The sequence below is a fragment of the Bubalus kerabau genome, chromosome 2 (genome assembly GCF_029407905.1).
Source record: "Bubalus kerabau isolate K-KA32 ecotype Philippines breed swamp buffalo chromosome 2, PCC_UOA_SB_1v2, whole genome shotgun sequence".
NCBI classification, from domain to species: Eukaryota; Metazoa; Chordata; class Mammalia; order Artiodactyla; family Bovidae; genus Bubalus; species Bubalus kerabau.
In genome coordinates this window covers 203,816,978-203,839,573 of record NC_073625.1, presented here as the reverse complement: position 1 = coordinate 203,839,573, position 22,596 = coordinate 203,816,978, and the positions used below count along the sequence as shown (strand labels likewise).

The window sequence follows — 22,596 nt, the reverse complement described above, 5'->3', positions numbered from 1 at the left end:
AACACCCACGAAAAGGTAAACTCACTTTCCTGGTAACATTTCTCCACCCAGACTCCCAACCACCACTTGATACTAATTCTACAGTCAGTTGTCTTGTTTCCAATACATGGAAATCACGTTATTTTTCTGTGAACAAATCTAGCTAAGGGCCAGAAACAGTGTCCCTGTTTTATCTTGTGAAGCCAGTAGGTGTCAAGCAAACTGAGCTCTGTGGATCCTTTTTCCTCCAGTTCGATGCCTCATTTTACAGAAAATACTTGCAAGGCTTTGAGGTTTTATTTATGCCTCATTTCTGAAGGCTTTTAATACCTACATTAAATATACAGATGACTCATCAGTGCCACTGCTACTTTGAGGTTTAAAATCCTCCAAGTTTTTTCTAACATACTTATTCCATGCCTTGCATTTAAATCTTTGACCATATGTTGTTTATCCTGTGTCTCATCAGACTTTAATTACACCGTTTTCCCCTGAATAATGCACTACTCATCGCATACAGTTCTTGCCAAAACTCGATTTGACAAGGGAGAGCACAGGTGGGCCTAGGAGAAAGTCCAGGAGCACGACTACAGTCTGGTGGAGCCGAGATTCCAGTTGAGGGCACTGGAAGGAAACATCGAGCCTGAGGACAACCTGCCCACTTGAGGATCCAGGCCTAAGAGGCCATGCCTGAAAACAAGCAAAGAAAACGGCGGAGATGCACCTGCGCACTTGAGGCTTCTTGACAGACACGCCCCCAGAGCAGCCAATCCCCGAGCGGTGGGGCGGGGCCTCCATTGCGCTCCGCACCCTCCCAGCGCCTATTGGCCAGACTGCCTCTGTCGCAACGCCGATTGGTCGCTTGTGCCTGACAGGGTACAGGCCGGCGGCTCGCCCTTCGCTTCGCCTCAGCGCAAGAGGACTGGACGTCCCTGTGGTGCTAGCGGGCCCCAGGCGGAGTTGGGCAGCGCCGCAGGACAGCGAGGAGACTGATGGGAACACACCCTGCGCAACCCTCATAAACCCTTAGCCTGACGGCTTCAAATTCCAGGGTGGGAGGCCCGAAATCCCGTCAGCTTTGAGGAACCTGAGTCCTAATCTGAAGGAAGCTTGCGTCTCGTCAGCTTCAGGGACTACAAGTCCCTTCACCCTCAGAAACACCAAACCCCCTAGTGCTGCGACCCTCAAATACCTAGAGTAACCCCAGTTCCCCTCAGCCTGAGGGACCCTAAAAATAGCACCCGCAGATAGACCAAATTTCCTTAACCTCGGAGACCCTGAATACCTCAGCCTAGGAGCTCTTAAAACTCTTCATCCTCAAGACCCCCACTGTCCTGCCTGTCAGAGACCTAAAGCACCTTAATAAGAAACCCCCGATTTCATCAGCCTCCAAGATCCCAAGCTCTCTCACCCTGCGCATTCTACATCAGCCAAAAGATCCCCAGTCCCCTCTGTCTGAAGACCCCAGTTCCTTCAGCCCGTGTGACCCAGATCTCCTCAAGCCGAGTGACCTGTCCCTTAGACGTAGAACCCACGTTATGCCCAGATTTTTCTGAGTCCCCAGGATGAGATCCTCAAAACCCTTCTTGGAGAAATATTCCCTCTCCTGCACTGGAACAGTGGAGAAGGCAATGGCAACCCACTCCAGTACTCTTGCCTGGAAAATCCCATGGACGGAGGAGCCTGGTGGACTGCAGTCCATGGGGTTGCTAGGAGTCGCGTCACTTTCCCTTTTCCCGTTCATGCATTGGAGAAGGAAATGGAAACCCACTCCAGTGTTCTTGCCTGGAGAATCCCAGGGACAGGGGAGCCTGGTGGGCTGCCATCTATGGGGTCGCACAGAGTCGAACACGACTGAAACGACTTAGCAGCAGCACTGGAACAGAGCCCTGATTTCAGCCAGACCCCAGTCCAGCAGTTAGGGGCTTCCAGGTCTCCTCAGGAATCCCTCCGTCACCCACAGAATGTCCCACCCAGTGCCTTTCCTCGGAGGGGCTGAATTGTAGGGAAACCAAAGAAACCAACTCTAGTTCACATTAGGCTTGTCTGTCATAGCTAGTCGGGATCTGTCCATCCCACCAATACCCTCACCCTGACATTCCCCTCACCTTCTTGCCCTGGACACTCCACCCAAGGAAGACAGACCAGGCTCTGGACAGTGTTCTGGGCTATCTCAGCACCTTCTTCTTCCACAGGCACCTTGGCCTTGAGCACTCCAATGGCCATGAGGCCAAACAGGTCTCCAGAGGAGAGCACTGAGGGAGATGCTGGGAGAACAGAGTGGAAGCCCAAGGTGAGAGGCAGAGGCGGCAAAGCTGGGCTCTAAGCCAGCTCTATAGGAAGGACATGGCGCTGGTCCCTGAAGGACCACAGACGGCTTGCCTGGTTAGCTGAGTGAACTTCTCTATGACCCGTACACAGGATGGGAATGCCTGGTCCCGTCTGAGATGGTGGGGTGGAGTGGGACAAAACAGGACACTAGCATTGTCAACTGCTTTGTGTCCAGGGAGAGTTAGGAAAATGCTCAGTGTGTGTTCAGTTAAGCAGGACACAGTAGGGAAGGAAAGTCTTCATCCCTGTCTCACAGAGACCATCCAGTAGCTTCAGGCTACTCCCTGCACAAAAGGTGGAGAAGACCCAGCTCTAAGGTCTGACTTATATTAGTAAATCACTGATGAAATCTATTATTTTCCTTAGGCCAAAGATGCTTTCAAAGACATCTCTGTATACTTCTCCAAGGAAGAATGGGAAGAGATGGGAGAATGGGAAAAAATTCGATATAGGAATGTGAAAAGGAACTACGAAGCGCTGATTGCTATAGGTAACAGGAAGTGCTGGGTGCCTGTGAGCCTGGAAACATGGAACAGGTCTTCACCCTTGGTGTTCACTTGGCCCTCTCTTAGGTGGCTTCATTTGCTTACAGTTCCCTTTTGTGTGGAGACTAACCTGGAGGAAATATTTATTGTTTTGTACTAAAGGGAGATTGACCCTGCAGTGCAGAGCTCACCTCTTGCCTTTTTCTAGATTTTCCCAGCCCATCCTACTGATTTCCCTAACTTTGTGACACTTTCCATTGCTTCTGTGCTTTGTTCCTCCTTCTTATAACATATATTTTGCTTCTTTCCAGGTTTCAGAGCCACTCGACCAGCATTCATGCATCACCGCAGGCAGGTCATCAAACTCCAGGTAGATGACACTGAGGATTCTGATGAAGAATGGACACCAAGGCAGCAAGGTGAGGGGCCAGGAGGATTTAGAGGTGTCTTCCTGAAACCAGTCTGGGCTTAGGTCTCAACTATATCTCAGCCATTAGCAAAGAAAACATAATTTTCAGCATTCCAAAGTGGTTGTGGCTGAATATTGACATAAGCCTGAATGAAGATGAATGTATAGGTTTTCCAGTGTAATTCTCAAAAGTTTTATGTTTAAAATTTATCATTCTTTTTAAAAAGAATTATTTTTGCTAAACATTCTTAATGAAAGGCAGTTAAAGAAACCTTAGAAATAAATTCACCAAAGAGATTTAATACTAATCTCATAATTGGTTATTGGATAAAATCTCTTAGAAGAGGAAACAATTAACATATTATGTCAAGATACATTATTTATGTAGGTATATAAAACAACACACGATCTTCTTACCCTAAGATGAAATTAATTCTTTGTTTTAATTCTGGGAAAGGGTTTGAGAGAACTATTTATTCTCCCTGATCTTTCCCACATTTCACTGACCAGAGACAGCATCAGGTAAATAAAATGAAGTACACTCATTATAAAATAGAAGTGAGCAGCTCACTTCCTCTTCTGCTGCTCAGATAGCTTAGAGGAGTTAATCTGCCTAGACTGGAGCAAACAATTTAGACAGTTCTATGATTCTCCATCTATAGATTTCTGTTCTCCGAGATTTTTAAAAATTATTTATTTAGTTTTGGCTGCACTGGGTCTTCGTGGCTGTGCATGGGCTTTCTATGGTTGCAATGAGGTCTTCGTGGCTGTGCTGGGCTTTCTCTGGTTGCAATGAGGTCTTCGTGGCTGTGCTGGGCTTTCTCTGGTTGCGTGAGTGGCTTCTCATTCAGAGCACATGCAGGCTCAGCAGTTTGTGACACACAGGCTTAGTGGCCCGGAAGAAAGTGAAATCTTCCTGGACCGGGGATCGAACCTGTGTCCTCTGCATTGGCAGGCAGATTCTCATCCACTGTGCCACCAGGGAAGTCCCTCTGTTCCCTTAGGTTATTAAAACTAGTGAAAGGGACATGAAAATCAAACATTTGGTTGTCTGCAAAGGTTTTGACATGAAGAGAGATTCTTCATAGGGAATACATATGCCACGGTCCACCATACCTCTGCACATCATTATTTACCTTAAGAATTTCTGAGTGTATAGTACTCTCTTGCTAACTATGTACACATTAGTGTTAGTGGCCATAGTGTTAATTGCTCCATCATGTCTGACTCTTTGCATACCCAAGGACTGTAGCCCACCAGGCTCCTCTGTCCATGGGGTTCTCCAGGCAAGAATACTGGAGTGGGTTGCCATTTCCTGCTCCAGGTAATCTTCCCAACCCAGGGATCGAACCTGCATCTGTTGCATCTCCTGCATTGCAGGCGGATTCTTTACCGCTGAGCCACTGGGGATATATATACACATTGCTATACAACAAATCTGTAGAACTTTTCCATCTTGCGTGATTGAAGCCCTCACCCACTAAGGAACAATTCTCCAATCCTTCCTCCTCATAGCCCTTGGCAACCATGATTATATTTTCTGTTTCCATGGGTTTGATTAACTTAGATACCTCATAGAAGTGGAATCAGGCAATATTTGTCTTTTTTGGATTGGTTCATTTCACTTAGCATATCATCAAGGCCCATCCCTGATGTAGCATATGACAGAATTCTTTTTTAAGGCTTAAAAACATTCCCATGTGTGCCTGTGTATATAACAAATATAAGATATATCTTATATATAATCTTTATCTGTTTATCCACCAATGAACATTTAGATTCTTCCACATCTCACCAAATGGGAATAATGCTGCAATGACCATAGATGTGCACACTATTTATTAAAGATCTTCCTTTCAATTTTTTATGGAAATAGACTCTTGAGTTGGATTGCTAGATCATACAGCAGTTCTAATTTTCTGAAGAAACTCCATACTGTTTTCTATGAAGGTTGCAACATTTTACATTTCCAACAATAGTGTATAAGGGTTCCTATTTCTCCATATCCTTACCAAACTTGCTATTGTCTTCTTATTTATATTGCCCATCACAGAAGGTTTCAGTTTGTATTTCCTTGTTGATTAGTAATGTTGAGCATCTTTTCATATATTTTTTGGCCATTTGTGTACCTACTTTGGAGAAATGTCTATTGAATTCCTTCTCCCACTGTGTTAGTCAGCTCAGACTGCCATAACAAAACAGACTGCATGCCTTAAACCACAGAAATTTGTTTTCTTACAATGCTGAAGCATGAAAGTTTGATATCAGAGTGCCATCATGGTCAATCAGGTTCTTTTCCTGACTTATAGGTAGGCTTCATATTGGTGTATGCTTATTAACCCCTTATCAGATACATATTTTACAAATATTTTCTACAGTCCCATAGGTGGCCTTTTCACTCCGTTCACTGTGTCCTTTGCTGCACAAAGATTTTAAGATTGATGTAATCTCATTTGTGTATTTTTAATTTGTTACTAATACTTGTGTACTTGGTACCATATCTAAGAAATCATTGCTGATTCAGTATCATGAAGCTTCACCCTTGTTTTCCTCTAAGAGTCTTGTCAAGTCTTGCATTTAGGTCTTGAATCCATTCTGAGTTGATTTTTCCTTATGATGTAAGATCTTTGTTATTTTGCATATGGATATTTTGTTTCCCCAGCACCATTCGTTATAGGGATTAAACTTTCCCCATTGTCTTGACACCCTTGATGAAGATCATTAGACCATGTATCCAAGAATGTATTTCTGTTTATTTCTGGTTGTCTATTCTGTTCCATTGATTGACATGTCTGTCTTTATGCTAACGGGCTTCCTCAGTGGCTCAGCAAGTGAAGAATCTGCCTTCAATGCAGGAGACACAGGAGATGCAGGTTCAATCCATGGGTTAAGAACAGCCCCTGGAAAATAAAATAAAATTAAAAAAAAAAAAAAAGGACAGCCCCTGGAGAAGGAAATGGCAACCCCGTCCAGTATTCTTGCCTGAGAAATTCCCTGGACAGAAGAGCCTGGTGGGCTACAGTCCAAAAGGTCACGAAGAGTCAGCAAGACTGAGCAACTAAGCACAAATTTTATGCCAAAACTATACTCTTTTGGTTCCTGTAACTTTGTAATATATTCTGAAATCAGAGGCCTCCAGCTTTGCTGTTCTTTCTAAGATTGTTTTGCCTATTTGGGGTCCTCTGAGATTCGGTATTAACTGTAGGATGGATTTTATATATCAGAAAAAAATTCCATTGGGATTTTAATAGGAATTGCATTGAATCTTTAACTTGCTTTGGGTAGTATGAACAGCTTAATAATATTAAGTCTCCAAATCCATAAACATGAGATGCTTTTCTATTTACTTGTGTCAGATTCCTTTCAGCAATACTTTGTAGTTTTCAATGTATAAGTCTTTCATCTCCTCAAGTTTACTCCCAAGTATTTCATTCTTTTTGATGCTATTACAAATAACATTATTGGGACTTCTCTGGTGGTCCAGAGGCTAAGCCTCCACACTCCCAATGCAGAGAACCTGGGTTCAGTCCCTGGTCAGGGAACTAGATCCCACATGCTGCAACAAAGACCTGGCACAAATAAATAAATAAAAATAAATATTTTTTTAATTTAAATTTAGATCTTGACTATAGTTTTTAAAAAATGAAAAATAAATAAGATTGTTTTCTTATTTTCCTTTTTGGAATGGTTATCATTCATGCATGGAAAGATATTTGAATATTGATTTTGTACCATGCAACTTTCTGTGTAGGTTTTTGTGTATGTGTGGAATTTTAAAGATTTTTCTGTACATAAAATCATGTCCTCTGTGAACAGACTTAATTTTACTTGTTTCTTTCCAAATAGAAGCCTTTTGTTTCCTTTTCTAACTTAATGCCCTGGCTAGGACTTCTAACATTATGGTGAATAGAAATGTTGAGAATGGGCATCCTTGCCTTTTTTTCTGGATCTTAGAGAAGTTTTCAGCTTTTAACTGATGACTATGATGTTAGAGGTAGACTTTTCCTATATGACCTTTATTATATTACAGTCACTTCCTTCTATTTCTATTTTGTTGAGTATTTTTGCCATGAAAGGCTAGTAAATTTATTAGATACTTTATGGACATCAGATGAGGCACAGATGAAGTTTCATATTTTTTTTAATAAAATTATGTAATGCTCCCAGTGGAAGCATAGGAGTTGATGATACAGAAATTATTTTCCATTCCTCCTTTGGTAATCCTTGTCCTTGTCACTCTCTGGCTCAGAATTATGTGTCTTTAATTAGAATGCCCAGAGTTTGGAAACATTTACCAACCAAAACACTGATTCCCATCATTTTTTAGGTAAACTTTCTTCGATGGCCTTCAGAGTGGAGCACAATAAACACCAGAATGTGAGTATTTCCCAAATCCTGTTGCCAAAATATCCTCCTCATGGATCCAGTCACAGGTGAGAATAGGAGAAAACACAGAGATCCTGGAGACTGCTGCCTTCCTGTCCTGAATCTTTAGCACAATGTCTGATATCATCACCATCTTTATAGTTAGTAAGAACAAGAACAATAGTAGGCTGTTATGTTGTTACATTATTTTCACAATATTTCAGACTTTAAGCATTTTATGTGAATAAACTTACTTAAACCTTAAAACAATCCCACAGTACCTATAAGTAGGTATATAGCTATCACCATTATAGATCACAAAACTGAGGTAAAAAAAATGATTGATTATATGCCTGAGATCACAGTATCACTGGTAGTGCAATCTAATCCAAAGCACTTCTTCTAAACTCCTTACAAAATGATTAAAACTTCCATAGTTCTATGAAGTTTATTCATACATCTTTATATCATTCATCTGAGAGATGTTTTCAACCTCAGTTCTTTTGTGCTGTGCTAGGGAGGGATATGCTAAGACATCTGACTAAGGGAAGCTTAAGGACTTGCTGGGCAGTGTGTAGAGTGGACAGTCCAGGATGATGAAAGTGACAGGATCCCTACTTCAGAGCCTCCCAGTCCAATAAGAGGAAGCAACTCGCAACCCTGACAAGCCTCAGGTTTATGACTGAAAAGCAACAAATAAGAAAATAACTGAAGGACTTCACATAGGTTACCCGCTTTTGAGTAGAAATTCATCATCTGGGCATCATTTCAAATGCTCATTCTTGCAGGAGGAAGTAACAAGTCCTTCCCCTGAGCTATGATTAGGCAACTCTCATGTTTGGAATCATTTGTTTAGCCTGCCCTGTGTTGTGAGCCTTGAGAGCCTAGCCCATACCCATTAATTCTCAGAAGTCCAGGCCCAGCTTAAAGCCCCTGAGGGCCCCCTGAATGTTTTGTGAATGAGTGACTCCACATTTAAACATTCATCTAAGAGTAAGAAGATCAAAGAATGCTGAAGATAGTATCTGTGAGCTAGACTTCAAATATAGAGACAGTTGAAGGGATAAATTGATGGCAGGGATGTACACTCACATTCATACTGTTTTAAATAGCTCACACAATGATTTGTTGAAATGTTATTAAATTTCATGTCCACTGTAACATTAAGAATTAGCATGTATACCAATTTATGGATCAGGAAACTGAGGAGAACCAGCTAGTCATACAGCCTTGTTCAAGCAGAATTGATGAGGTCAGCTACTTTAATTCCAAACATTGTCTCTAAGAGGACATGGCAACCTGCAACTTTCAGCTCATTTTCTTTATTGTCTAAATGTGTTTCTGCCGATTGTCTTTTCTCTTTTCAATCTCACTGCTTTGTCACCTTATCTTCCAGATGTGTTTTGTCCCCTCTGTAATTTTCCATACTTCCTCGTCCATCAAAGGGCCACTAATTAATAGAAAACCCCCCGGATTTCTCTATGAGCCCTTACCCCCTTCTTTACCTGACCTCCAGCTATTCTCCTTGCCTTGCTCTCACTTTTCTGTAGAAAGTTGAAGGGAAAGAACCTTAAGATATGAATTCTAGTTTTGATTCACTACCCACTTAGGTCCTTATTTTACACTCCAGTGTTCAGACCCCTCCTCCACCAGGTATTTCCAAGAATTGTCAAAGTATTAGCTAAAGTCATGCATGTGAAAACACTTCATAAAGTCCTAAAGAACTAAAGAAATTCATGTTGTCTTTTATTCATGTGGAAGGCAATGTCCAGAGCACCATTAAGTAAGGAATCTAGTTTGAAGGAATTGCCGGGAGCAGCAAAATTGCTGAAGACAAGTGGCTCCAAGCAGGCTCAGAAACCGGTGCCCCCTCCCAGAAAAGCAAGGACCCCTGGACAGCACCCCAGACAAAAAGTCGGTAAGAGAAAATTTGGGGAGTTCCTCTAATTAGTTCCTCTAATCCCTATAGAAAAGCTAGTAAGTATGGACTATGTGTGTGGCGTGGACTTTGGGTAGGCTTGGGTTTAAGCTGGACTGATCTGAGACATGAAGTTAGCACTAGGGCCTTGGGAAACTCTTATATGTTTTCTGAGGTCCTGATTGCTCATCTGTAAAGTGAAGATAAGGATACATAACTCATACAGTGTTTGAAAGCTTTACATTAAATGCAAAAGTGCTGACACTTTTTTGAGCTAAAAGTAGTTCAATAAATCCAGCTGTGATGATAGGGACCATGCCTCGTTAGTGTTTATGCCCAGACCTCTGCTCAATGCCTTACATGTCATATGCTCTCAACGTATGTTTTCTGAGTACATGTGTCAGTGAACTATTTCCTAAGTAAGAAGGTGGGAAGTTAATCCTACTAATGGGAAGTGCAGGAAGCTAACACTGAACTGGGCATCTGTGGTCAGTGAGGAGCCTCAGTCTCCTGAACCAGGAGTTAAAGGGAGAAGAAACAAGGTATATAAAAGGAATATCCTGGTGGTTAAGTGGTTAAGACTCCATGCTTCCACTGCAGGGGGTGCAGGTTCCATTCCTGGTCGGGGAACTAAGATCCCACAAGCCATGCAGCTTGGCCAAGAAATAAATAATGTAACATTAAAACATAAAATTACAAAAGTAAAAGTTTAAAAAATACATGTAAACAAGTTTTAACAAAGTGTATAAATGAACAGGTAGGAGATCTCACACTTTCCAATAAAACAGGGACTAACTCTCCAAACCCCACCAGCCTTGCTTAGCTTCTGTTCTCCATCTTAGAACTCAGAAGAAAGGAGACTGGAGTGAAGAGGTACAGTCTACGAGAAAGAAAGGGGCATGTGTACCAAGAGGTCGGCGAGCCACAGGATGATGACTACCTCTGTGAGTGCCCCCACTGGCCCACTTGTGGAGAAGGGGCTACAAGGCCTTGGTCCAATAACCTCACCTCACCATTTGGCCCCCCAATCATCCCCTTCCTCTATGACTTGGGGTGCAGGATCAAGGCCACGTGCCGTGAGTGCCCCAGTTCTTTCTGAAGGTCTTTATGACCAGCAACATCACTGTACCTCCCCTCATCCCTGTTGCTCTCACCTCCAGATTGTGAGGAGTGTCAGAACTTCTTCATCGACAGCTGTGCTGCCCACGGGCCCCCAACCTTTGTAAAGGACTGTGCAGCGGAAAAGGGGCATGCCAACCGCTCAGCCCTCACTCTGCCCCCTGGGTTAAGTATCAGAGAGTCAAGCATCCCTGAGGCTGGGCTTGGAGTGTGGAACGAGGTGTCTGATCTGCCGCTGGGCCTGCACTTTGGCCCCTATGAGGGCCAGATCACAGACGATGAAGAGGCCGCCAACAGTGGATACTCCTGGCTGGTGAGAAACACCCCTGTTTCCCTGTTCTCTGGCCTTGAATTGCTTGTGTGTGGTGAGGGGTGCTTCATGTCTACATGCAAGAATGCACATGGTGATGACACGGTCAGCAATGACACGGGCAGCCCTGCGTACTGTGTGCACTGGGCATGAACATCTAAAGGTCAGAGGAGAGGTGGGACCACAGTGTACAGACAGGCAGGACTTCTATCTAAAGGTCAGAGGACAGGTGGGAGACAGTGGTACAGACACACAGAGGTGACTCCTCCCTTGTGGAGCCCTTGCCTTCAGTGAACCAAGAGACTCAGACTTTGAATGATGATTCAGCAGCTTACCATTTGGTCCGACTGGCAGTTGAATCCATGCAGGCTGAAGAGCACCAATGACTGCAGAGGGAAATAGTTCTTCTATTACTTCCTATCAAAAAAAATAAAAGAGAGAGGAAAGCTTGTATCTCTTTTCTGACACTCAGATCACCAAAGGGAGAAACTGCTATGAGTATGTGGATGGAAAGGACACGTCTTTGGCCAACTGGATGAGGTGAGTGCAGTGAGTCTGCAGTTTGTAGATGTTGCTCTTCCCTCAAGCCCACACCCCTTTCCTTCTCAACCCATCCCCTTCAATAGCTTTCACATCTTCTTCCCTCTTTTCCCTCCATATCATGGTCTTTCATTTCAAAAGACATTAGAAAGAAGGAAATAAAAATATAGCATATATTGTGCCCTCAAAATATAGTGCCCTCAAAATTCAGATCTATATGCTGAACAAAACTGGGAGACTTGAAAACAACTTGAGTCTAGATTCACCAGGGTCACTTTAACTCACTTAATTGACACTTACCAAGCATTTTATGTTCCAGTTTAGACCATGAACTTCATTACTGAGGCAGATCACACGTCCCATGTCCTTTTGGAGAACAACTGCAGACAGACATTAGCCAATTGATTTCAGGAACAGTAACCTTAATTTTTCTATCTTTGAGTAACTGCACAGCACCAGGATAACCTAACATGGGAGACCTTGAGTCTATGCAGGCAACAACCTCCCCAGGCTCGGTTCCAGTGAGAAGTGGACCCTGAGGCCTCAGAAGGAATGGGGGGCAGGATGGCCATGAGCAGGGCCGTTCTCTGAGGGCCGCTCCTTTCATCAGGGCAGGCAGAAAGTGAATAAACTATCACTGTTCTGGGTCTCAAGCTATGTTAGAGCACTCTCCAAGTTTCCATGGGAGGGGGTGGGCAAGTGAATATTACCCTGGATACACGTGGGGAGATTGGAGGAAAGCCTTGGGAGAGAAGGCAGGCTGGGGTGAGTGCTGAGGGCTGCATGCTAGCAGAGGAGCACCAAGTCCTGTGGAATGAAAGAGAACTTAATTCAGAGTTTAGAGGAGCTGGACGTCACCAGCCTCACGGACAGTCCAGGTGGAGACGAGTCTGGAACTGGGCTCTATAAAATGGCTAATTAGGAAAGGAGAGAAAAGCATTCCAGCCAGGAAGAGGACTGAAAACAGGATCTGGAAATGGGAATTCACACGGCCTGGTCGAATGTGTGAACAGAAGGTCCATCCCCATGAAGGGTGGTGGGAGCCATGGTGGCCTCAGAGCCTGAAGGTAAGGAGCTGGGCATGGCCCGACAGTGGAGGGGACTCATCACCTGTGGTTTCTTTCCCTTTCTGGCCTCAACCCCAGGTATGTGAACTGTGCCCGGGACGACGAGGAGCAGAATCTGGTGGCCTTGCAGTATCATGGGCAGATCTTCTACCGAACCTGCCAGGTAGTCAGGCCGGGCTGTGAGCTGCTGGTCTGGTACGGGGATGAGTATGGCCAGGACCTCGGCATCAAGCGGGAAAGCAGCAGGAAAAGCAAGCTCACGGCCCCAAGAGGTGAGCGCCACCCCTCTTCCAGCGCCCCACCCCATCCTGGGGAGCCTCCCTGGTCCAACTCCGAAGCAGAGTACAATCCAGTCCAAAGTCAGTCCAGTTGCAATTAAAATGCCTCAGAATTTGATTCATTTCATATGACTGTTAGAAAAAAATTTTATATTAAAAATGTTAGCGCTAATTTTTAATATTTCATGCAAAAAAATATGTAACATCACCTTCTGCTGAAAGGTTTAGAAGCAAAAAGCAAGTTTTCTAGCACCTACCAGCTCTCTCCCCTTACCTGTTTCTTCCTCATTTCCTCCCATTTCTAAGTGACACATGTGCAGTGATTTGCATTCAGTTACTGTTTCAGTTTGTTGTCATGTGAGTTCATGCTCTGTGCCAGACAGGGCTCCATGCACCAAAACAGACAGAACCACTGCCCTGGGGCAGCATGGGCTTCATACCAGATGGGGGCTGGTGCTCTGAGGAAAACCAGTGCAGGAAAAGTGCCTCCAATCAGCGTGAGCAGAGGGTGGGGTGTGCTGCAGGATGGTGGGGCAGGGTCTCTGCAGAGATAACACCTGTGGGAAAGGATTCCAGGCAGGGGAGCAGCCAGTGCCGCAGCCCCAGGGCCAGGAATAGAGGCCATGCCAGTGGTGGCAGGAGGAAGCACAGAGGGAGAGGAAGGAGGCTGGACGGGACACAGAAGCCTCAGGGCCCATGTCCATGTGCAGGCCCCAGGGGTCTTCTTGGGTGACACAGAACAACCATGAGGCTTTCAGCTGCAAATGGCATGTTCTCTGTGCTAAGACAATGCTTTGGTTCATTTTTGGGAAGAGACAGCAGCGGGGAGTCCCCTCAGAGGTCAGTTCATTGCCAGACATGAGGGGAGAGTGGGCTGGCTGAAGATGCTTGGGAGTGAGGGTGTGAGGAGTCTGGCTGGAGATGTATTTTTAAACAGGGATTCCTAGTGCATGTTAAATGGGCTAAGACTGAGTGAAATAAATGAAGTGTGAATACTGGTGAGGCTGGAGAAAGGACATGCCTTTACTTTATGATTTATGGAAAACGGAGAGAGGAGCAATTTATGAACCAATTGGGGCAGCAGGAGCCAGAGACCTGTAGTCAGTGGGATCTGGGCCGCTCGGTCTCACCCAGTCTGAAACCCACTTCCTGCAGAGATCGACACAAAGGCTGCTCTTTAAACAAGGAGCCATAAATTCAGCTGTACTCAAACCTGCTCTAACCACCCCCTGTGCTGCCTCCCACATGCAGAGAGCTCCAGGCCAGGTGCCCCTAACTTAATAGACCCTTTCCCCTCCCAGGGAGCCGCTCAGGAGGATTCCCCTTAAGTCATCAAGTCTTATCTCTCAGTGTCACATGGCCACTGTGACATGACTTTTCAGATACTTACACGCAGGGAAAGGTTCCTATAGATCCACCTCTATCAGGAGAGACGATGCCTCTGATGCTGCTGGAAGGTCCCCAGTCTGGGTGATATGTAGAAAAGGCCCTTGACACAAGCTTCCTGGATTTCTGTAGATGTAGAGAATAAGAATGGAATGGAGAAGTGGACTGTAAAGACACACTTGATGGGAGACAAATCGTGCACCATCAACACTTAGATGATCAGTGGGGCGGCCTTATCGTGGCAAACCCGCTACCTGACCAAAAGCTTCCTCTTTCAGCAGAACCGAAGCCCAAGATCCACCCATGTGCCTCCTGCTCTCTGGCCTTCGCCAGTCAGAAGCTCCTCAGCCAACATGTCCAACACAATCACCCCTCTCAGACCCTCCTGAGACCATCTGCAAGAGACCACCTCCAATCAGAGGATCCCTGCCCAGGCAATCAAAATCAGCAGCAGCGATATTCCGATCCACACAGCCCAAGTGACAAACCTGAGGGTCATGAGGTCAAGGACAGGCCCCAACCTTTGCTGAAAAGCATAATGCTGAAGAGGATTTCAAGGGCCTCCTCCTACTCACCCAGAGGACAAATGGGGGCTTCTGGGGTACATGAGAGAATCACAGAAGAGCCCAGCACAAGCCAGAAACCGAATCCAGAAGACACAGGCAAATTATTCATGGGGGCAGGGGTCTCAGGGATTATAAAAGTCAAGTACGGAGAGTGTGGGCAAGGATCCAAGGATAGGTCAAGTCTCATCACAAACCAGAGGACACACACAGGGGAGAAGCCCTATGTTTGTGGGGAGTGTGGGCGAAGCTTCAGTTGGAAGTCAGTCCTCATCAGACACCAGAGGACACACACAGGGGAGAAGCCCTATGTTTGTGGGGAGTGTGGGCGAAGCTTCAGTTGGAAGTCAGTCCTCATCACACACCAGAGGACACACACAGGGGAGAAGCCCTATGTTTGCGGGGAGTGTGGGCAAAGCTTCAGTCAGAAGTCAGTCCTCATCACACACCAGAGGACACACACAGGGGAGAAGCCCTATGTTTGCGGGGAGTGTGGGCGAAGCTTCAGTCGGAAGTCAGTCCTCATCACACACCAGAGGACACACACAGGGGAGAAGCCCTATGTTTGCGGGGAGTGTGGGCGAAGCTTCAGTCATAAGACAGTCCTCATCACACACCAGAGGACACACACAGGGGAGAAGCCCTATGTTTGCGGGGAGTGTGGGCGAAGCTTCAGTCAGAAGACAGTCCTCATCACACACCAGAGGACACACACAGGGGAGAAGCCCTATGTTTGCGGGGAGTGTGGGCGAAGCTTCAGTCGGAAGTCAGTCCTCATCAGACACCAGAGGACACACACAGGGGAGAAGCCCTATGTTTGCAGGGAGTGTGAGTGAATCATGACCAACAAACTACATTTTAGTCACAGGAGAATTACTGCAGCCACCCCATGCCTCAGCTCTAAGGGGGGCCTCAGAGGAGGTCTGTGACCTGTTACAGTCACCAAGAGTATGAGGAGAGACTCCCCAGGTGGTCCAGGGGCCAAGACACCAATTCAGGGACCCATGTTCAATACCTGATTAGGGAACTAGCTCCCACATGCTGCAACTAAGACACAGCACAGCTGAATAAATAAATACATAAATAAATATTTTAAAGAAAGAGTGTAATAAGCACAGAATTACTTGATTAGATAGACCTTCCACTTTCATGACAGGAGAGGAGGTAGATAAACAGCAGAGGGTCTCTTAAGTGTTCTGGAGATATTCATGCCAACTGCCTTCGTGGTTTTTTGTACTCCTAATAAATTTTGTCTCTAAACAAATCTGAACCCCAGACTATGTACTCATTTCCCCCTTATTACTGACAGCAGTGGGGTCCAGTGGTAGCTGAAGCCCTGGGAAGGCATAATTCTGGAGCCAACTCAGTTAGGTCACTGGACAGTCAGTTCCTGGGTCCAGGGAGAGGAATCTAGAGTTTGAGACAGACTCACCAGGGAAGAGAATTCCCTGGCCTCCTGGAAAGTGTGGTCTCTCCTCCTTATAGACCTCGACTCTCCTTTGGCCTCTCCTGGTTGCCCTCTGTCTTCCTCTGACTTCTGTAGCCTCAAAGTGAAGGCCTCGTGCACGTGAGTGTGTGTGCGTGTGCGTGCCTGGCTCAGCGTGGGCCACCTGGTCTTTGCCGCTCCCTCAGGGTCATCACAGCATCTGGACTCCAGATTCGACCACAGGGGTCCAGTTCTCAGCCCTGCCCTCAGCAGCTATGTGACCTGGGGCAAGATGCTCAACCTGTCTGAGTCTCTATTCTCATCTGTGATAGAGGGTGGGAGCACTAGAATCTTGGTCTTTTCATAAGCACAGGCGGAATTTGGCAGAGGCTGGCTGAGAATGCAAGCCCCGCCTCTGCTGTTCTGTATGGTTTTTTCTTTAATCTTTTTTAATTTTTTAATAGAAGGATAATTGCTTTACAGAATTTTGTTTTCTGTGTGTCCTTCAGCCCCCACACCATCCAGGTCTTCAGAGCTAGACAGGGAAGGGGCCGTTTAGGCACTCGGCTGCCCTGATGAGGGGGTGTGAGGTCAGAAGTGCTAAGGGAGGGCGACCTCTTTTCCCACCACTGCCGTTCCTGCTGAGCTGGGCAGCCCCAGAGCCCCTCCACAGACAGGCAGGGCCGACAGTCGTCCACCCTCCTGAGAACAGAGCCTGGAGCAGTGTGTGCAGGAAATCCCTGTCCGGCCCCCATCCCACCCCCACACAGAGGGTCCTCGAAGCCCACGCCACAGCTTCTCTATGCACGGGCCTCACACCTGTGCCCACGTGCTCTGGTCAATGCTGTTGCAACCTTGAAATTCTTAACTAGGGAATACTTCATCCTTACATTTCCCTTTTATGAGTGAAGTCTGATGGACCATGGGATGTGCTGTGAGCAGAGAAGATGCACACAGCACAGGTCCCGGGGTGACCAGGCTGCACGTGGGGACAAGGTGGACACAAAGTCCTCCCCCGGTGAGTGAAGGTGGGGACCGCATCAGGATGCCATGCTTGCTTAGACCCAGAACTGAGCTCCGACACACCCTGCCCCCTGTGAATGACCTCTGCCCTGTCCTGATCCTTCCAGAAGGGGTTCAGGAGGCTGAAGTCTGCCCGGTCACCAGAAGACACCAAGGGGAGAGTGGGCCACGGGGCGGTGGGGGAGGGTGCAAACTCCAGGGCTGGGGGCAACGGCCCTCAGTCCCCTCCCTGTGCCAGGCTTCCAAAGTGTCTCTACATGAACCGTGTCAGTAATAACCACCCACTGTTATTTTCTTGTTTCTTTCATGCTTTCTTAAAGGAACACGTTTGTCTGTGGCTTGGTTTTCCTAGAGAGAAGGCAATGGCACCCCACTCCAGTACTCTTGCTTGGAAAATCCCATGGACGGAGGAGCCTGTTAGGCTGCAATCCATGAAGGGAAGCCACATAAACTCCACATCTTCTGTGGCTTTAGGCAGGGGCCATGGGACGGAGAGTTAGGGGTGGTGCAGGCAGAGGGGCTTCATCTGAAAAACAGTGGGGACCCAGAAACTTGCAGGAGCTCCTCACCTGCACCTCCCACCAGAGCTGAGCCTGGAATCCCCTGGAAGGCTGAGCAGGTCAAAGCTTCTCTTTCCCCTCCCTCCCCTCTCCTCCCTCCCCTCTCCTCCCCTCAAAAAGCTGACTCGTGGGCCAGCCCACAACACTCCAAAATTCCCCATCACCCACACCCTGCAAGCTCCTCCCTCACAGAAGTAGGACGACCTACAAGGCAACAGATATGGTGTGTGACCCCAGAGCTGGGGGTCTCAGCTGACCTTGAGTAACAGGGCTGGTGTTTTACATAGCCGCCCAGCCCAGGGAGCTGCCAGCAGCCACAAGCCACGATCTGAGGTGGAGTTGGGGGAGTGCGGATGTGAGCTGTCTGAGATCCCATCCTGTCCCCGCGATGGTGGCCAGGCCTCACCTGACACCGTGACTGCCCTGCACAGGCACAGGAGTGCAGCAGTCACGGGGATGGACAGGCAGCTGCCTCTGCTGCATACTCCACTCTGACCGCAGCGGCCCCACGGCTGTACCAGTCCCGCCTGCACACGGCTCTGCTTGGCTCCCAGGACTCAGGGACCCTGGGTGAGTCAGTGAGGGCAGAGCTCCAGAGGCCAAGCCTGCCTTCAGCTGTCAGACCCGCCCTGGTCACCAGACTCATGAGCCCAACCAGTATCTGAAGCCAAAATGCCTTTGGGAGAATGACACCACAGACGCTGACCTCAGAGCTCAGACTCCTGAAAATTTACTAAACAGATTATTTTTTGTCTTTTTTTAAAGTGGGATGTTGGCAGGAAGAGGGGAGGGGAATGACTTCCTTGGTGGTGTTGTGGTTAAGAATCCACCTGCCAATGCAGGAGACACGGGTTCAATCCCTGATCTGGGAAGACCCCACGTGCAGTGGAGCAACTAAGCCGTGCACAACTACTGCAGCCCAGGCGCCCAGGGCCTGTGCTTCCAACCAGAGCAGCCACCACAGTGAGAAGTTCCGCACAGAAACGAGAGAGCAGCCCCCACGCCCTACAACCAGAGAAAAGCCCGCATGGCAGCGAAGACCCAGCACAGCCAAAAGTAAATAATCTTTTTTTAAGTAGGAGGTTGCAGCATTCCCTGCTGGTGCAGAAGCTAAGACTCTGAGCTCCCAACACAGGGGGGGCGGGTTCAATCCCTGGTCAGGGCACTAGATCCCACATGCTGCAACTGAAGACCCTGCATGCCACAGCTAAGACCCAGCGCAGCCAATTAAATGAATATTCAAAGGTAGGAGGCTGTTCATCTGTCACCATAGAAAACTGAAACATTTTAGAGAAAGAAAAGAAAACAAAGATCTTATTTTGCAAGTTCTCGTGGTTGATTGCAAAAATTTTCTCATAATATGCAGCTGTTTAAGAAAAAAAAGAAATTTAGAAAATACAGAAACTAAAACCCACCCATAAATGTGTAGGGAACACCAATTACTGCAGCAACTGGCCACCACACACGGGAAGACACAAGTGTGTTTTTCTTCTACGAAAACTTTCAGCCTCCACCCCTCTTCCCACCGGCCTCTGCTCTGCTCACGAAGAAGACTACGCTTTGGCCTCATGATTGAGGGGGGTTTCTGTTGAGCTCAGGGAGGCAGGGGAGCAGGGCTGTGAGGTTGGGGGCACGGTCTGGCCTGCAGTGAGGAGAAAAGTGCGAGTGCTCCCCCTCTGGGTCCAGTAACTCCAGGGGCCTCAGGGGAGGCACCCGGGGAAAAAGCCTCTCCTCAAACACCTTCCCTGCAGTTTCCACAGTTACAGCACATCCCACGTCTCGGGGCTCGACTGTGGGTTAACAAATCCTCTCTTGTTGGACAGAAAAGTGTTTCCACAGAGAATCTGCCCATATCTTGGCCTAGTTGGTTCTCTTGTTGGACATGAAGTGTTTCCACAGAGAATCTGCCTGGATCTCAGCCTCAGTTGTTTCTCTTGTTGGAAACGAAACGTGTTTCCACAGAGAACGTGCCCAGATCTTGACCTCAGTTGGTCCTCTTGTTGGACATGAAAAGTGTTTCCACAGAGAATCTCTCTGGATCTTGGCCTCGGTTGGTACAGATCTAACAGGCAGTATGTTCAGGGCTCAGGGAAGTTAGTCCTCAAGCTTCCTGGGATTAGGTTTACAGCGCCTCCTCACCTCCACCCCTTCCACAGTCATGGAGCTTTCTCTTCCAGAGGAAGGTGTTTGGCAACATCAGCCACAAAGACACATACTGAAGAGGAGAAAGGCCACGGCAGGTGGGGCTGGGTGTTCTTGGGGGAGCAGAGGGGCCTTGGACACTCCATGCTGGACCCCTGCCCCACTGGCTTCTCCTCCTTCTCACTGGGCATGCAGCTTTCACCTCCTGGGTACCTGCCAGTGAGGGGCTCCCAAGACACCAAGCTGGGGTTGACGAAGGGTGAGCTGGATGCCAGGAAACCCAAGACCCTGCCGCAGGGCAGTGCACTGTGCACAAGGGCCGGCCTCACTGAACGGTTAGGCCCTGTGCATTCAGGACACCCTCTCTGGACTCCAGGTGGAGGTGCTGCTGTCCCCAGTGCCCACCTGGGTCTCAGGAGGTGGAAGAGAGATCAGGTTGTCCTTCCCACTTCCTGCCCAGAGAATGACAAAGGCCAGTCCCCAAAAGTCAGAGCAGGGTGGGCAGAGCAAGTTCTTGGGTCTCACAGGGTCCCTGTGAAGAGGGCTTTACTGCTGACTGGATCATTCTTGGCTGGTTCTCCTCCTGTGTTGTCTTCACATCAAATCACATGGACAAGGCAGTCGAGGTGCCCAAACATCACTCGCCTAGGTGCCGACAACCCTCCTTATTTATTAGGGGCAGGGAGACATGGTGGCTGGTGTGACGCTCCCCTGGACCAGAAAAGAGACCCCCTAGGTTGTGTCTCTTCTACCTCCTGACACCCAGGTGGGCACTAGGGGCAGAGCACCTCCACCTGGGGTCTGGAGAGGGTGTCCTGAATGGACAGAGCCTAACTGTCCAGTGTGGCTTCAGGGGGTACAGGCAAGAGGGGCACTAACTCCTTTTTTTTTTCAGACAACCACTGAGTTCCTTTTGGTTTTTGGTTTCAGATCTTTTTGATATGGTCCATTTTCAGAGTCTTTATTGAATTTGTTACAATACTGCTTCCATTTTATGTTTTGATTTTTTGACTGCAAGGCATGTGGGATTGTTACCAAGTCCAAGCTCACTCTGCTTGCCTCACAACAGGCCAATAAATCAGAGGCAAGGTGCTGAGGCAAGGAATACAACTTTACTTGGAAAGCCGGCAGACTGAGAAGATAACAGACTAATAACTCGAATAAACCATCTTTTCAGGGTCTGGATGCCAGTGTCTTTTATAGAACACAGAGCTGGGAGGTGAGGAAATAAAGTGAAAAGGCCTTTAATCTGGAAAATATCTCCTGGAATGGCCAGCCTCAGGTGGAGACGTGTTACTTGCTCCCTTCCTGTAGCCACCCACAGGTGGACAGGTCCTGGGCAAAGGCAGAGGGGCAGGGTTTCCTGAAGCAGGCCATTATGTATGGACAGTATCCCTGTAGCAAACAAACCAACAGGAAGCAAAGGTTAAAGTAAAACATCCAACATGCAGTCAGATTTTGTTCTTCCCTGTACCAGTTTCGCACTGTCGGTGTCCATTCCACAATCTTATGGAAAAGGGGGACCTGATTGTTCTAATTGCTCCACTAGTTGCATCTTTTGGGGAGTGCCCACCACTGGGCCAGTGTTCTGAATGTTGAGATTTATCTTTTGTTGCTCTTTGGAAAGTCTCTACTTCATATGTGTAGACATAAAAATATTTATAATCTAGGTGTTGAGAGTTATGTGTTATTCAGTAAGAATCTTCTAGGACTTCAAAACCGGGAAGCAGCACCTCAAGTTATGGAATTCAGCACTTCCCTGCGTGTGGGAAGATGCGCCAGCCATCTCACTGTCATCATCCCCTTTGATACACACCTCACCATCTGGGGCCAGCATCCTGTCTTCTCCTTACCGAGTTTCCTCAGGGATCACTGTGGGGAGTGGCTACAGTCTGATGGCTGCTAGAAAGCAGGTATTCTTCTCCTTCCCTCACGGCTCACCAGGAGAAGTGGCTTCTAGAGGGAAGGTTTTCTCCTCCCCGAGTTTCCTCGGGGCTCACAGTGGGGAGTGGCTGCACTTTGATGGCTGCTGGAAACCAGGTATTCTTTTCCTTCCTGAGTTTCCTCAGGGTTCACCATGAGAAGTGGTTTCAGTTTGATGGCTTCTAGAGAGTAGGAGGGGGAACCTGGGTCCCCATTGAGATTATCTCAGCAGAAAGAGTAAGCACGTCCTGTGACTCCAGACAACTTCCAATGTTCAGGGATCAGCGTTCAGTCTGCAGGATCCATAGCCATCAGCTCAGCCACCATGCTCTGTACTTAGTTGCTATATAACCCTGAAACCTACACTGCAGGAGGCCCTCTAAATGTGGTGTCCTGTCCATCAAACTCTCAGTCACATCCTCCAAGCCCAACCCAGGCCCAGCTTCACTGAGTGGGTCTGGGTCTCACTGGGGACCCAGATTCCCCCTCCTGCTCTCCCACATTCCATACCTGAGTGGGGAAAAGGCAGGCGCTGGGGGCACAGTGCCTCCAAGCAGGTAGGGCAGACATTCTCCCATCACCCATTGTGGTCCATCCCTGGGAGCACAGTCTAATGTCACTTTAGCAGCAGAGGACATGTGTCCCCAGATCCGGCCCACTATCTGGGTAGTGTGAGCTGTGAGCACTAACACAGGAGTGACCTGCTTAGGCTGGAAGACTAGCTCCTGGGACATGAGCTGAAGTCTGAAAGTAGCTTCTCATTGGGGTTAGC

The 22,596-nt window shown here is 47.5% G+C and overlaps 1 protein-coding gene and 1 long non-coding RNA gene across 2 annotated transcripts in view; one reads left to right on the top strand and one right to left on the bottom strand.

Moving 5' to 3' along the window:
• Nucleotides 1–932: 932 nt before the first annotated feature.
• On the top strand, nucleotides 933–15,959 carry LOC129645071 (histone-lysine N-methyltransferase PRDM9-like). Its single transcript, XM_055570408.1, has 11 exons — nucleotides 933–1,031; nucleotides 2,175–2,272; nucleotides 2,677–2,800; nucleotides 3,107–3,214; nucleotides 7,532–7,581; nucleotides 9,331–9,487; nucleotides 10,330–10,431; nucleotides 10,648–10,919; nucleotides 11,389–11,456; nucleotides 12,602–12,795; nucleotides 14,466–15,959. The coding sequence occupies exons 2-11, from the start codon at nucleotides 2,198–2,200 to the stop codon at nucleotides 15,584–15,586; spliced, it is 2,271 nt and encodes a 756-aa protein (XP_055426383.1). The 5' UTR covers nucleotides 933–1,031; nucleotides 2,175–2,197; the 3' UTR covers nucleotides 15,587–15,959.
• Nucleotides 5,406–22,596, bottom strand: part of LOC129645072 (uncharacterized) — a 42,647-nt gene continuing 25,456 nt past the window's right edge. Inside the window, exons 2-5 of the long non-coding RNA XR_008711164.1 lie at nucleotides 14,192–14,313; nucleotides 11,757–11,836; nucleotides 11,252–11,333; nucleotides 5,406–6,104 (exon numbers count right to left, since the gene is read on the bottom strand). This is a non-coding gene — a long non-coding RNA (uncharacterized LOC129645072). The remainder of the gene's footprint in view (nucleotides 6,105–11,251; nucleotides 11,334–11,756; nucleotides 11,837–14,191; nucleotides 14,314–22,596) is intronic.

Excerpts from the sequence above, each read along its gene's own strand:
- LOC129645071 (XM_055570408.1), top strand. The coding sequence starts at position 2,198 with ATGGCCATGAGGCCAAACAGGTCTCCAGAGGAGAGCACTGAGGGAGAT. Across the intron at positions 3,215-7,531 it reads ATGGACACCAAGGCAGCAAG|GTAAACTTTCTTCGATGGCC; the intron begins GTGAGGGGCCAG and ends ATCATTTTTTAG. Across the intron at positions 7,582-9,330 it reads AGCACAATAAACACCAGAAT|GCAATGTCCAGAGCACCATT; the intron begins GTGAGTATTTCC and ends TTCATGTGGAAG.